The 14723-nt window shown below is 41.2% G+C and overlaps 1 protein-coding gene and 1 long non-coding RNA gene across 2 annotated transcripts in view; one reads left to right on the plus strand and one right to left on the minus strand.

Annotated features, from left to right (window-relative positions):
* The window catches only part of LOC105737684, a 150289-nt gene extending 137708 nt beyond the window's left edge, over positions 1 to 12581 (plus strand). The window contains exon 4 of the long non-coding RNA XR_004029775.1: positions 12334 to 12581. This is a non-coding gene — a long non-coding RNA (uncharacterized LOC105737684). The remainder of the gene's footprint in view (positions 1 to 12333) is intronic.
* On the minus strand, positions 1316 to 4220 carry EIF1B (eukaryotic translation initiation factor 1B). The gene is made up of 4 exons (XM_003256889.4): positions 3749 to 4220; positions 2662 to 2825; positions 2151 to 2252; positions 1316 to 1751 (listed from the first exon to the last, which is right to left on the minus strand). Exons 1-4 carry the CDS (start codon positions 3777 to 3779, stop codon positions 1707 to 1709), a joined length of 342 nt encoding a protein of 113 aa, XP_003256937.1. The 5' UTR covers positions 3780 to 4220; the 3' UTR covers positions 1316 to 1706.
* Positions 12582 to 14723: the final 2142 nt, after the last annotated feature.

Consider the following 14723-nt stretch of genomic DNA (forward strand, 5'->3'; position numbering starts at 1 on the left):
CTTCTCCATCAAACTATATTGATGTTTTCCAGAAATGTGCTTATCAAATTTGGGTCTATATTCTGGTGTATACCTCTTAATAGTCTGTCTTACTGTACTGGAGGAAGGATGAGGTGAGAAAATAACAAACCTATTATTACTTAGTGTCTTTAAGAGGCAAACTTTGTGGGGGCTGATTTTGTTTTCCCAAAAATAGTATCACCAAAATATAGGCAAGGGCTCATTAGGGTTCACTGGCCCCAAAATAAGACTTTTTCCATAGCATCCTTATCCAACTGTAGTAAACTAAAAAGTTTGCCCTTGTAGATTTTTCTTTGCATCGGCTAAATGATTTTAGTGGCATGGCTCGTACAACCAAGTAAATACTACTTAATAGAAAGGAGCCTGGAACTCAAGAAGATGAGCTGCAGAAATCTCTTAAGAACTGCAAATTACATGTATTTTTAAGAGACAGAGGCTTGCTCTATTGCCCAGGTTGGAGAGCAGTGGTGCCACCTTGGCTCACTGCAACCTCCACCTTCCAGTTTCAAAAGATTCTGGTGTCTCAGCCTCAAGCAGCTGGGACTACAGGTGCGCACCGGCTAATTTTTTGCATTTTTAGTAGACATGGGGTTTCACCATGTTGGCCTGGCTGGTCTCAAACTTCCAGCCTCAAGTGATCTGCCCGCCTTGGCCTCCCAAAGTGCTGGGATTATAGGTATGAGACACCGTGGCTGGTGGTTCTTACAAAACTATCACGCCTGGTCATTGTCATCTGTGGCCCTGGTTCACTCTGGTGAAACACATACCAAAATCATGATGTAGTGAAAGAAATTTCCTGGCTGGAATCTCTGAGCTGACACCCTGTCACTTTCTAGCACTCTTGGGAAATTAACCTGAGGCCCAATGTTTTCCATCTGTAAGGCAGTGATACCATCAACCTATACTTGCAGGGAAGTGCCTGTGACTAAATATACTTTATGTCACAAGACTATTACAGTATCTGGTACTTAGGGATAGACTTCTGTTGGCAACTCAGTAACAACTGATAAGAACACAGAAAAGAACTCTATGTGCTAATACTGTTAAACTTCATACTCTTTAACAACATTTAATACTACAATCTGATCAATTCTTTGACAACTTTTACTTGCTTTGCCATGAATAGTGGCTCTGGCTGAATTTCTACTCCTGCTTCTGTTCTTAAATCAGTAGATGAGAAACACAAGCTACATATGACATAGGTTCTCCTCTAAGCGCTGGGTGTAACAGCTGAAGCTAATCAGAAGGAATATTTGCAAAATGAGAACTCCAATTAAGAAAGACAAAATATGTATATTTTACTTGCTTAGATTTGGGAGCATAACTGCTCACAAAGATTCATAGATTTTTTTTTTATTGTTAAGCTGCAACGTACATGGTTTAATGCAACAACAAAAAATTTAATCAAGTGAAACGTAATAAACTGAACAATAAACACTGAAAACATTTTCCATTGGAAACATGTAAAGACAATATGAGGTTTTGTTACCATCTTACTGCAATTTTCTTATGTGTTACTAGTCTACATACACCATGTTTTCTGTAATCATGCAGATGTGAATGGAAGTTTGAATGATTAAATAAATGAAAAGTCCGTTTACTGCAGGGAATCATTTCACAAGGCAGCCAAACCGGGTTTAGAGAACAAAACTATTCAAGAAATTCTCCACGTATTTAGGTTCATTTTAGAATCCATGAACCTTAAGCTGTTCCTCCTTGACAATGCCAACCTGTAAAATAAAATCTAATTTAGCAAAATAACTCTTGAGAAATATAAAAATTCATTAAGAAAACATGGAAGAGTAATTAAAAAGAATCACTATCAACAGCTTACTGCAACACTGTTGTCTGTGGCATGCACTGCTGATAGCCAACAATTCAACACATATTTGAATACTTTACATGCCCAGAAATATCCTGTGTGTGTATATACAGAAATGATCAGAATACTGTAATGACAAAATAAACCAGATAAAGGTCTTTGCTTTCCAAGTAAGTACCATGTCTTTACTTCACCTAATTTCCTTCATTCGTATGATTTTTTACTTAGCAGAAAACAAATCATGTTGCCTTTAAATACAATTTTAAAAGCAATCTCAAGGTTACACATAAAGCACCCAATCACTCACCTCCAAGAGAAACTGGCAGATGTTTTTTCTTTGGTCACCTTGAAGCTGAATAACCTCTCCGTATTCAGGATGTTCAATCACAGTACCATTACAGGCAAATTTCTGGAAAAGTGCATAAATATACAACAAAATTTAGTCAACTACTATGAGGTTTTATTTCACCGTATGAACAGAATTAACCATTTCAGTAAGCTAGATCATATTTAGAGAAACAGATTGTCTTCTATAACCCACAATCCTTCCAAATTAATTTGTAAACCAGGAAATGATTTTATGTGTAACATCAAGAACTAAATATTTCATTTAAATTTATTTGAAAGCAACGCGAATCTTCTTTTAAAATGAGAGACCACACTGGGAGAATAACTAAATATTTACAGGTTAATTACAAAAATGAGAACAACTTTCTTGGTCTAGTCATTTTCATCCACGCTGATATAAAGGTGTGAATCATAATCCAGTTCAGAGGTGTGCACCAGTAATTCTAATCCTTTCTACCTAATCCGTTTACCTTTTTGAAAGCTTTCACAAGTTTCTTTTTGTCATAATCATCTGCAATGCCCTGAACAGTAGTCAGTGTCTTTCTGCCGTTCCGTTGCTGGATTCTTATATGAATGTAATCCTCAGTCCCTGCCGGGAGTAAGTCGTCACCCTTAGTTGCATCAGCAAAGGGGTCTGCGAATGGATTAAAAAAAAAAAAAAAAATCCAAAGTAGAAAAATATTTTTTAAGAACTACTTCCCAGAAATACATTATACTACCAATCCAGAGAGTCATCAATGAAGGTTCTAGTGCCTTTGCTGTTTTTGCCGGTAGGAATGGAGATGCGGGTGGAGTATTAATAAAACCCCCAAGGTACTCTCACAAAAAGAGAAACATTTGAACAGCTATATCCATTGTAGAAAAACGCTGTTATAGATAGATAATGTTATCGTTAAATATGGTCCTCTAATGAGAAAAAGATTTAGAAAACCTTAATATTGTAGCCGCTATAAAAATGTGCGTCATCTCGATTACATTCTGATGAAAACATAAACACTCGAATACGCCCACCTTAGTCATTTAACCGTAACTGTGCCTTGCCAAAAAAGAAGTAGATTACATATATATCAAGAGGCGTAATTTTACAAATTGCTACGCAAGCAGAGAAGACTGAACCACTGGCCTGTGACAGATCAGAGGCCTGCATCCGCATCTTTCCCTAAGTGCCCCCAGGAGCTGCCAAAGAAAGGGCGCCGATCCCTAATTCCCCTGGCCGGGCATACCCTTTGCAAGTAGCAGGGCCGATCTAGGAGTCCACGAAATAGGGTCGCCAGGGTTTCAAGGGGCAGAAGCAGAGGCGACAGCCGAGTCAAGGACGGGGCAGGGGGTGGCGCAGGGCCCGCGGCCGGGGCTCCGAGAGGAGGGCTCGGAGTCCGGCGCTGTCCTCGGGGAGGGGGTCGCCATGGGCCCTGTCGCCATTTTCTGGGCGCCGAGACAAAGCCCCACTAGGGGTGCGGGGAGGGCAGAAAGGGGGCCCCTAGGGGCGGTGGTCCAGGCGGGCAACAGGCCGAGAGGCGCGCAGGGCAAGGAAGAGAGGCGACGGCGACGGGATCTTACCGAAAGATTGGAGATTCTGGATAGTGGACATGCGATACTAGTGTGAGGCCGGTGAGGGGATAAAATTCCTGCGGGGCCCGCCCGGATCACCTTGTCAGGAAGCTGTAGTGGCGAGAAAACGGAAATAAATAAGAAAACGCTTCGCCCTGGGGTTGGGATTAGGCTGGAGTGGCGGCGGCGGAAGCCGGGAGGAGGCAGGAAGAGGCGAAGGAGGAGGCGGAGGAAGAGGCGGCGGCGGCGGATGCGAGGACGCGAGAGAAGAGGCGGCGCTGCGGCTTCTCCCACAAAATGGCCGATGGAGACTATTTAGCCGCACCCGCGGCCCCTCCCACGTGACCCGCCCGCGCCGAGCATCCTGGGACTTGTAGTTTTCCGGAGGCAGCAGAGCCCGGAAAGCCTGAGGCCGAGGGCGGCCGAGACCGCAATTCCCGTCATGGAGTGCGCCCTCTAGCGCGGGGCGGAAGACTCGCGAAGTGTTCAAGCGGCCGCAGAGCGGCCCAGAGTTCGCAGGTCTGGGGCTCTCTTCCCAGAGAGCTCGTAGGGGAGGACAGTCAAGGGACTCAAGCGTCTCTCTTGACTCCCCTTCTCTCGCTGTGCAGTGGCGGCGCCGAGGGGCCGACGCTCAGGGCTAATCTCTATCAGTCACCCTCGAGGCCCCGGGTAATGTAAGTAAAATCGGGGTGCAGGAACAAAAGAAGTCCCCTTGCTCCGGCTTTCAACTCATTGGCCGCCCCTCTGCCCTACCTGCATTGAAATTTCAACCCCAGTTGCAGGAGCGGTGTTAGTCTCAACCGATGCTAGAGATGGGAGCCTCTCTTTCCAGGATTGGACGGACTTCCGATTCCCTAGCACGGTGGATCTCAGACTCAAGCGTGTGTCTCTGGAGGGCTTGAGAAAACACTGATAGACCCCAGAGTTTCTGTTTCAGGAGGTCTAGGGTGTGACCTGAAAATCTGCAATTCTCATAAACTGACGCTGATCCTGCCTGCTGGTCTGGGAACAGGCTTGAGAATCACTGCCCAGCTTCATCATGGGCCTGACATCGAGTGGGGGCCAGGTGTGTGTGAACAGAACGTACCAGAAAATCAGCTTGTCAGCTCATTTTGTGTGCCTCAGAAGGCCCAACACAATTCAGGAAAGATGCCAGGTATAAGCTGAAGGTGAGCTCAGCAAATGGGTTAATTGATGGAGTCATGTACCAGACCGTAATATCTTCCTATTAAGTCACGCACAGAAAAATAAACCCGAGACTTTGGGAATTGGCTCACTCAGGCAGGTGTGTTCAATTGTCAAACTTGGTGGGCTTTCTGGAAGCAAAGAGATAGACTAAAATTTAGGGATTCTTAACTTTTTTGGGTGTGCCGTGGCAATCCTGTGAAGTTGCTGAATCCCTTCTCAGAATAATGAAAAGTTAAGTTTTAAGTTCACAAAGTACATAGGATTACAAAGGAAACCAATTACATTGAAATAAAAAAATACATTAATAACATGTATTTCTTTATTAATACACTAATAAGATCTAGCAAGATTAAGTCTAATACTATAATTTCAAAAAGCTGATAAATGTAAGATATTTTGTGATGTCTGTAACATCAGAAATTTAATATGAAAGTATGTGTGACTTCTATTGGTGCAAAGTGACAGGTCCTTCTAATACTATGATGTTGCCTTTATTCATAATGGAAAGAAATGGTAAATTTTGCTTAGAGGTTAATGAAAATGCAGATGTAATCTTTCCCCATCCAATTTTAGGGATCTCCACCCCTGCGGTTTTATCCATGAGCCAAGGATCTGCAGACCCCAGGTTAAGAATACCTGGATTTGACAGTCTTTTGTAATTAACAATGATGATAAGTGCCATTTATTTAGTACTTACTATTTGCCTGTTACAAAGCTTATATATAACATTATTACTCTTCATAGCTATTTTATAAGGTAAGCATTACTGTATGCACCAGATATGGAAATGGAGGCTTTTGTAGGTTAATGCCTGAAAAAAAAATCAAATTCTTAACTCTCAGAAATCTAACCACATTTGTGGCCTTCCAGCCCTGATTCAAATGGAAAACACTCTTCTTATCCCAAATTGAGGTGTAAAGTTTAGAGCTGGCTCCAAAACAAGGAGCATCAAAATATCTAAATAAGTGTGCTTTAAAGTAATTTTATTAGTTCAATTTTGTGCCCTACGTTAATACTCTAACACTCTTAATTTCTAAATAATTTTTAATCTAGATAATGCATCTCTATTTGTTTCCTTTCTTTCTTAGTAGATGTACATGAGTATTTTATATTACTTTATTTCTCAGAGGAAGCCGAAGGTGATCCAGTGAAGAAAAAATTACAAACATAGAGAAATTAAAAGAAAAATTCCAGAAATCTTAGGGTTTCATGGTCATTACCCCTGTCAGGAGAACTCACTTTTCTTAGATTTAGCATTTGCATCAGAAACCTTCAGTAGTGAGAAAAAAAAAAAAAAAAAAAAAAGAAAAAAGGAAACCCCCAGGAGCTCAGAAATCTTTAATCAAAGCCAATATGAAAACAGATCAGATACAGTTGTGGTTCTTAAGGCTCTTCTAACTCTCATGATTCATAGTCTTTGTGTTTAGACCTGCAGTGTCCAGGACAGAAACCACTAGCCACATGTGACCATTGAGTACTTGCAGTATAGCTGATTTAAATTGGGATGTGATGTAAGTAGAAAATATACAGTAGGGTTCCAAAGACTTAAATTGTCTTAATTTCACCTATTTCTTTTTTACCTTTTTAATGTAGCTACTAAAGACTTAAAATTACATGTGGCTCATGCTCTATTTCTACTAGATAGCACTAGTTTAGAGTGAAAGAATTTGGCCTGTGTGTAAAGTTATCATAAAAAGAATAAACTGAAGCAGTTAAAATGTAGCATTTTTAGTTCTAAATGGTACCAACCTAGGTTAAGGTAATTATTTCATTTTTTTTTTCTTTTTTCTTTTTTTTTTTTTTTGAGATGGAGTCTTGCTCTGTTGCCCAGGCTGGAGTGCAGTGGCGCAATCTCAGCTCACTGCAAGCTCCGCCTCCCGGGTTCACGCCCTTCTCCTGCCTCAGCCTCTCCGAGTAGCTGGGACTACAGGCGCCCGCCACCACGCCCGGCTAATTTTTTTGTATTTTTAGTAGAGACGGGGTTTCACCGTGGTCTCGATCTCCTGACCTCGTCGTGATCCGCCCGCCTCGGCCTCCCAGAGTGCTGGGATTACAAGCGTGAGCCACCGCGCCTGTCCATTATTTCTTGTCTTAATTCAGAAAAGCATTTTAGATCACTCACAGAGAACAGTTGTGCTGAGTAAAGGAATTAGAGAAGATGATAATTGAAAAGCACCTAAAGCTGAAGGTAGAACCCCAAGTCTGGTTCTAACTTTCTGATAGTTAAGACAAAGAGGAAATCAGCTAGAAAATCTTTATGTCTACAGGATGAAAACATACCAGTTGCGCAGGAGGAATAGCTTTGCCAGGCCCTGAGCCACAGGAGGTATTATTCTTGGGCTCTCATAAAGGGAACACTGTGATGTAGTGGAAGCATCCCTAGCAGTTTGCCCACAATGAAGGCAATGGTGGATTTTATGCAGCTGTTTCTTATATCTGCTGGTCATGAGGATGTGTTATCTGGTTGGAAACTTGGGTCCTCATCCATCCTTAGGCTGCCTACCGTGGTGGATGTGATAATGCACCACTCAGATTTCCTGCGTCAGTGGGCATAACTGATGAACAGCCCCTGCTGCTATGCTCTGAATTCAGCATTGCATCCTGCTGAGGCCACACTTCCCATCAGCCATTCCTAGCCAAATGACTGAGCACAACAAAGATGCTACAGCAGGCCTGTTCTTGGGAGATGTGGAACTTCTCTGACAGGCAACTCTGGCTCAAGGACTCTCCATTGGCCTGGCTGAACTTTCTTATATTTGTGCTGAAGTTTAAGATTCTTCGAATTCAACCTTTCTTTCTTCTGTCCTTCACAGGCATTTCCCCCAATAAATTTCTTGCACATCAAATCCTATCTTGATGTCTGCTCCGCAACGAACCCAAACTGATAAACCTGACTCCAGACTGGTTGGTAGACAATAAGTAGAAGGAAAATTCCAGTTTAAATAACTGGTTATTACTACAAAGCTTTTCTTCTAAACTGTAAAATCTCCTGAACTGTGCTGGATTTCATGAGGCTAAGAGAACTTCGACATAGCCTGCATGAAGGCTTAAGGCCCTCTATGTAAAAGCAGGCCAGGCAGCCTTTTCTTCTCCTGAGTGTGTACTCTAAAACAAGCCCTTTGTATCTTGCATATCTAATGGTAAGAAAATGTGAACATATTGAAGGGTAAAAAGAATGTTTGCCTAGTATTTTGAGCAGATATCCAAATCTCGCTATGGACAGCTTCTGCCCTCCCACAATTGGGAAGACCCCAGGGTCTCTTTACTGAATTAGTGAAATGGGAAATCACTATTCCCAAGTGATGAGTCAAGGTGACTGGTATTTCCAGGAGACAAGGTACAAAGAGAAACCCCAAAGAATGAATGTCCTTTGAGGATCATAACTAGTATTTCTCACATCTCAACTTTAAATGAGAGTTAAGTAGCTGAGAGTTTAAAATTACATTTCCTGGCTACAACTGTGTTGTCAAGTGATTAATAATGTGCATGGTATGAATAAAACAATTTAGTTGCTATCTCTGTGTCTAAAATACATGATTATTGAGTCAATGTTTCTGTAGAATGGATCAGAAGATCCACAGAAGAGAAAGTCATAACCTAGGCCTGTTTCCTAATATCATATGCTTTGTACACTCCCATTTTCCTGGGAGAAGAGTAAGGAAGGTGGGTGAATGGGCTCTGTATTTGTAGGCTCTTAGTTAAAAACGTTAATAGTGATGATGATCAACATGCTGACAATTAGCACATTATATGTGGAGTATCCACGGAGTATAATATTGAACAGAAACAAAAATTATGCACGTGTTAAAGAGTCAATAATTTTTCTTATTTTCAGAGAGCTTTTGAATCTAAAAGGAGAGTTAAACCAAGCCAACATGTAATTTATAAAGCATATCAGAATAAGAAAATTTCAAGGCCTGCGAGGTTGAAGACTAAACGGAGCTAACTCAATAAATACGAGGAAATTTCCCTGACATAGTAACTCCCCACTGGTGATCTTAATTAGGAGGGAATGTGGATACATGGCCATGCCACGTAACTTCTAGTCTCAAGGAAGGGACAGTATTGCATTCAAGTTTCTTCCCTTTCATTCTACCCTCCTGCTGTCAAGAACTGTGAAGGGTCTGAGATTTTTATCCTACTTGCAGGCTAACAGGTTAGCTTGCCACAGTTTCATGGGTACTGAAACTGAGACTCTTCCTTTAGAAATAGGCCTTTATTACTCATGGCAAAAGCAGTAGCCAGAGCTTAGTGTTAATGCTGGTTTCCTATGCCCACAAATCTAAGACCCGTGGATTGGACCCAAGTCCAACACAGGTGGGTCTTGATTGATGCCTACACATGCAGTGGGTTGTATTACAGGAGAGGAACACTGTGCTTGTGGAGTCTGTTGCTTTTATTATAAGCAGTAACAAGCTTGTCTTGGGGGGCGGTATTTCCTCATTCCTCAGGGCTGCTCCCTGCAAACACAACTCTGAGAAAAGGCCAAGGTAAAATGTGGTCAGGGCCTTGCATTCTTGGCAAACCAATAAGAACATGCAGGCACCCTCAGGGCCCATGGTGAATTACCTCTCCCAAAAACTGCTTACTCTCCTTTCATGATGGAGTGTTGCTAATCAGAGGGGTAAGCTCTTGGGACATTCGATTGGACATATTTACTAGAGGACAAGGCTATTGTATGTTGACAGGTCATGTACGTAAATGCATCTCACTTTTTATCCCCTTTTCTCAAATACCTGGAAGTTCAGTGGGGCAGACCTAACCACCTTCTTTTCTCCCTTTTATCTCCTGTGTCTTGGAGCTTTCTCATCTCTCCAGTTTCCCACCTCCCATAGAGTCAGCTGGTCCTATGAGTTAAGTTGGGTTTAGGGGAGGGATTTGGCTTCAGAGGCCTCCAATCTTTGGCTTTATGTTCCAGCCCAGGTTTCCTAACAGCTCTGCATTGGGGTTTCAGTCATAAGCTTGACCTACGATCATGGTATTTTTCTTTCCCTCACCACTGACACTTGAGAATTTATCTTCCTTGTGGACTTCTGGGGCAGTAGTGGCTTATGGTCCAATGTATGATTTGAATATACCTGGATCCAATGGCTTATTTATGCTTTGAATAGAACGGAAGGGTCTAGGCTTAAGAGTGAGATCTGGCATCATATTCTTGTCTAGCCATTAATAGCTGTGAAAACTTTACCTCTCTAAGTCTCAGTCTTCTGTGAAAAGGACATCATAATTTATACCTCATGGGATTTTGTAATGAATGCATCAGAAAATGTATCACAAGCACTTACTGTAGTGTATGGCACAGAAGATGAAGTTTATTGTTCAAAACCTTTTGCAGGAGTTGTACAATGAGAATGCTTGGAAGTGACTGATTCTGTTGTGAGGTTGGGGCAGTTGCTAGAACATTATACATTTTTCTACAGAATATATATGGTGTTTCCCTTTTCATTTCCTGTGATCCTGTGCTCTTGTGAAATCTCATTACAGCCCTAGTCACTTTGGATCATTACAATAAAATTTTTCTTGGAATGGTGTCGGTCAATTTATGCAACTTGATTACAGTGGAATAGGCCAGGAAAGGTGGATACAGAATAAACAACAGAAATAAAACCCCTTTGCTGCCACAAGATTTATATATATTACCCCCTTAGGAAAGGACAAATATGTGCATGGTGGGATGCTTGAAGCAAAAAGGCCCACACATTGCCACTCTCTCCCTACATCCATGCTTACATATCCATCTGCTCCAGGGTAGACGCAGGATAGCATATTTCCCCCCACAAAGGTTAAAGTATGTCTGTTTTTCAGTGAGACATAACCTTGACATTGCCAGATCCATTTCTGGCAACTTACGCAACTCCCATCTAAAAATAGACATTCTTAGAATCACATCTGTTTAAATGGGAGTAATTTCAATCTTATTGAAATAAGTTTAGAAAATGTGCTCGAGTATTATTAATTGTAAAGCTTCATTGTGAATGAAATTGGGGACTTTTGGTTAGATGTTGATTGTAATCTCAGTTGACCTGGAGGTAGAACCTTCAGTCCTTTCTTGTGACCATAGAATGAACTTTAATGATAGTATAGAACAATATATCTTATCTACAGGCACATAGTTCTTTAACATTAAAATAGTGGCTGCATTTTATGTCATTTGCTCCATAATGCATTGCCAGCATAGAACTGAAACATTAAAAAGAAGGTCACTTTAAAAAGAGGTCTTACCCCGCAGTTTTTCTGCTCAGTGTGAAAGCTGATTAAGCTTCCTGGGAGAGTACAGAAGGAGGTAAATTCCTCAAGGAGAGGGGGCAGATTGTTTTCATCATTGTAACTAGGGCCCAAAAATGCCTGTTCGTAGGATGTGTTTAGTACATGTATTTTGTACCACTTTACAAACGGTATTAGAACTTGACAAACATGTACATCTACTTCTTTCCTCCCAGCCTTTTGTGTTGTTGTACATTTTACTTTTGTACTACATCATTCTTATTTTGTTTAAAATGGTTAATTATCTTTTAAAGAGGTTTAATAGGAAAAAATTTACCCAAAAAGTTACCATTTCTAGTGCTTTTCATTTTTTGTCTAGATCCATATTTTTATCTGGTATTATTTTCTTTCTGCTGGCAGAACTTCCTTTGTTATTTTTTGTAGTGTGGGTCTGAACGTGATGAATTCTTAAAGTTTTTTGCATGTCTGAAATATTTTTATTTAACCTTCATTTTTGAAAGACTGGTTTTGTTGGGTATAGGATTCTATGTTGACAATTGTTGTTGTTGTTTTCTAATAGAGACGGGGCTTGCTAGGTTGGTTGCCCAGGCTGGTCTCAAACTCCAGGCTGAGGTGATCTTTCCCTGCTGGACTCCCAAAGTGTTAGGATTACAGGCTTGCACCATTCATGCCTGGCCTATTTTTTTCTTCCTCTCAGAACTTTAAAGTTGTGGCTCCACTGTTTTCTTGTTTACATTGTTTGTAAACAATGAGAAATCTGCTGTCATTGTATCTTTGGTCTCTTGTATGTAAAATTTTTTTTTCTCTGACTGCTTTTAAGATTTTTGCCTTTATCACTAGTTTTGAACAATTTAGCAATTTGATTATTATGTGCCTTGGTGTGGAGATTTTATGTTTCCTGTGTTTAAGGGTTATTAAGCTTCTGGGATCTCAGAGTTATAATTTTCATCAAATTTTGAAAATTTTTCTCCATTATTCCCTAGAATTTTTCTGTCCCACTCTTCTCTCCTCTACTTTGGAAACTCCAGTTACACATATTTAAGGCTAATTAAAGTTGTTCATAGTTCACTGATGCTCTGTTATTTATTTTTTCTTTTTTGTCTATATGATGGCTTTATAATATAAAAACTTGGCTAGGCTGAACTACATTTCACAGACTTTCCTTTCTTGTGTGTTTACAGATGGGGTGGATCACAAGAACTAATCTTTCATGATTTGGAAACTGGAAGGAAAGAAGCACTTTTGTAGCTGACTCACCTCAGTGGCATGACCAGTGTCTGAGCCTACAACTGCGCTACCTTCTCTGGATTTTTCTTCACCTTTTCCTTACTCATGAGCCAGGTATGTGTTTTTAGTTCCATGAAAAAGAGCCCTGGCCAGGCGTGGTGGCTCACACCTGTAATCTCAGCACTTTGGGAGGCTGTAGCAGGCAGACCACTTGAGCTCAGGAGTTTGATTCTAGGATGGGCAACATGGTGAAACCCTGATCTACAAAAAATACAAAAAATTAGCCAGGCATAGTGGCATGAGCCAGTATTCCCAGCTACTCAGGAGGCTGAGGTGGGAGGATGTCTTGAGTCTGGGAGGTGGAGGTTGCACTGAGTCACGATAAGTGCCACTGTGCTCTAGCCTGGTTGACAGAACCAGAGCCTGTCTCAAAAAAGAAAAGAAAAGAAAAGAAAAAAAATTACCGTTCCACCAAGGTCAGAGGCAACAAGAAAAGACATGGATTTCAGTCTATCCTCATGGAGTTCTAGCTCATGATTACAGGGTTTCAGCTTGCTTGTGATAGTCTTTGCCTGACATTCCCTTACTGACTCCCTTCCCTATGGACTCTATATCAGATGCAGAGACACAGCCTTACAGAAGTTGCTTAACCAGCCCTAATAACTGCATAAGCCAATTCCCTGTAACAAGTTTCTTCATATATGTATGTATGTGTTCGACTAGAGAAGCAGGACCAGTGTGAGGTATACAGAGGTACTATTCCCAGACTGTGTGCATATTGCATACTGATTCCCTTTCATCTTTTAGGTGGTTATTTCCTAGGCTTCACGGTTTCCTTACATTCATTCCTTATGTTAGTATTCTGCTGAATACGTGGGGAGGACTAAAGAACTTTCCAGCGTTCCTTCTCTGTGAAGCCCTATCCTGTCTAATACTCTGTTTGCAAACTCTAGCTGCCCTAATATTTTTGCACTCCACTTTTTCTACTTATGGAGTCTTCTGGGGGTCTGCCTGTGTTCCCTCTCTGCTGTGACTAGAATGTATTCCCTAAAGTTTGTGTGTTAGAAGCTTAATCTCCAATGTAACAATATTGAGAGTTGGCACTTTCAAGGGATGATTAGGTCATGAGGATGATTAGGTCATGATTAGAGCATTAGCTCTGCCCTCATGAAAGAATTAATGTTGTTGTTATGGGAGTGGGTTAGTTATTGCAGGAGCAAGTTCCTGATAAAAGGATGAGTTTTGCTCCCTTCCCCTGTGTGCTCTCTTGCCCTTCTGCCTTCTGCCATGGAATGACTCAGCAAGAAGGCCCTCACCAAATGCACTGTTCTTGACCTTGGACTTCCCAGTTTCCGGAACTGTGAGAAATGAATTTCTTTTCTTTATAAATTGCTTAATCTGTGGTATTCAGTTATAGCAACATAATATGGACTAAGACAGAAAATTGGTACTGAGAAGTAGGGCTGTTGCTATAACAAATACCCACAAATGTGGAAGTGGCTTAGGAACTGGATAATAGATAGAGGCTGGAAGAATTTGGTGTAGCAAGGTAGAAAAAGCTTGGATTGCTGTGAATGGTGCATTAAGGGCAATCCTGGTGAGGGCTCAAAAACAGAGAAGACAAGAGAAAGTCTGGAACTTCTTAGAGATTCCTTAGGTGGTTGTGACCAGAATAATGAAAGAAATATGGACAGTAAAGGGATGAGGTTTCAGATGGAACTGAAGAACAAGGTATTGGAAACTGGAGCAAAGGCCACCCTTGTTATAAAGTAGCAAATAACTGGGCTGAACAGTGTCCGTGCCCAAAGGCTTTATAAAAGGTGAAAGTTAAGAGTGATGAACTAGGATGTCTGGTGAAAGAAATATCTAAACAGCAAGTCCTCCATGCTGTGCATGGCTACTTTTAACTTCTTACAGTAAAATAAGACAGGAAAGAGACGATTTAAAGACAGAATTTATCATTAAAAAGTCCGTATGCATTCTGTCCTGCCCTTCTGCCTTCTGTTGTGGGATGATGCAGCAAAAAAGTCTTCACCATATGCAAGCCCTTCACCGTGGACTTCCCAGCATCCAGAACTGTGAGAAATGAATTCCTTTATAAAATAAATTACCTAGTTTGTGGTATTCTGTTAACACAAAACAGACTAAGACACCTTTTCTGTGCTCCGGCCTGGGACACTCTTTCAAGGCAGAAAGATGGGCCAATTGCAGGGCTCACCTTATTTGTTTCCCATCCCTCAGGAATCACTGTCCTTTGTTTGATGTGGAGTGTCTTGAAAAACTGTTGTTTCTTATATTTTGTCCTGTGATTTGGTTGTTTTAGGTGGAAGAGTAAATTCAGTCC

The sequence above is a fragment of the Nomascus leucogenys genome, chromosome 4, assembly GCF_006542625.1.
Source record: "Nomascus leucogenys isolate Asia chromosome 4, Asia_NLE_v1, whole genome shotgun sequence".
NCBI lineage: Eukaryota > Metazoa > Chordata > Mammalia > Primates > Hylobatidae > Nomascus > Nomascus leucogenys.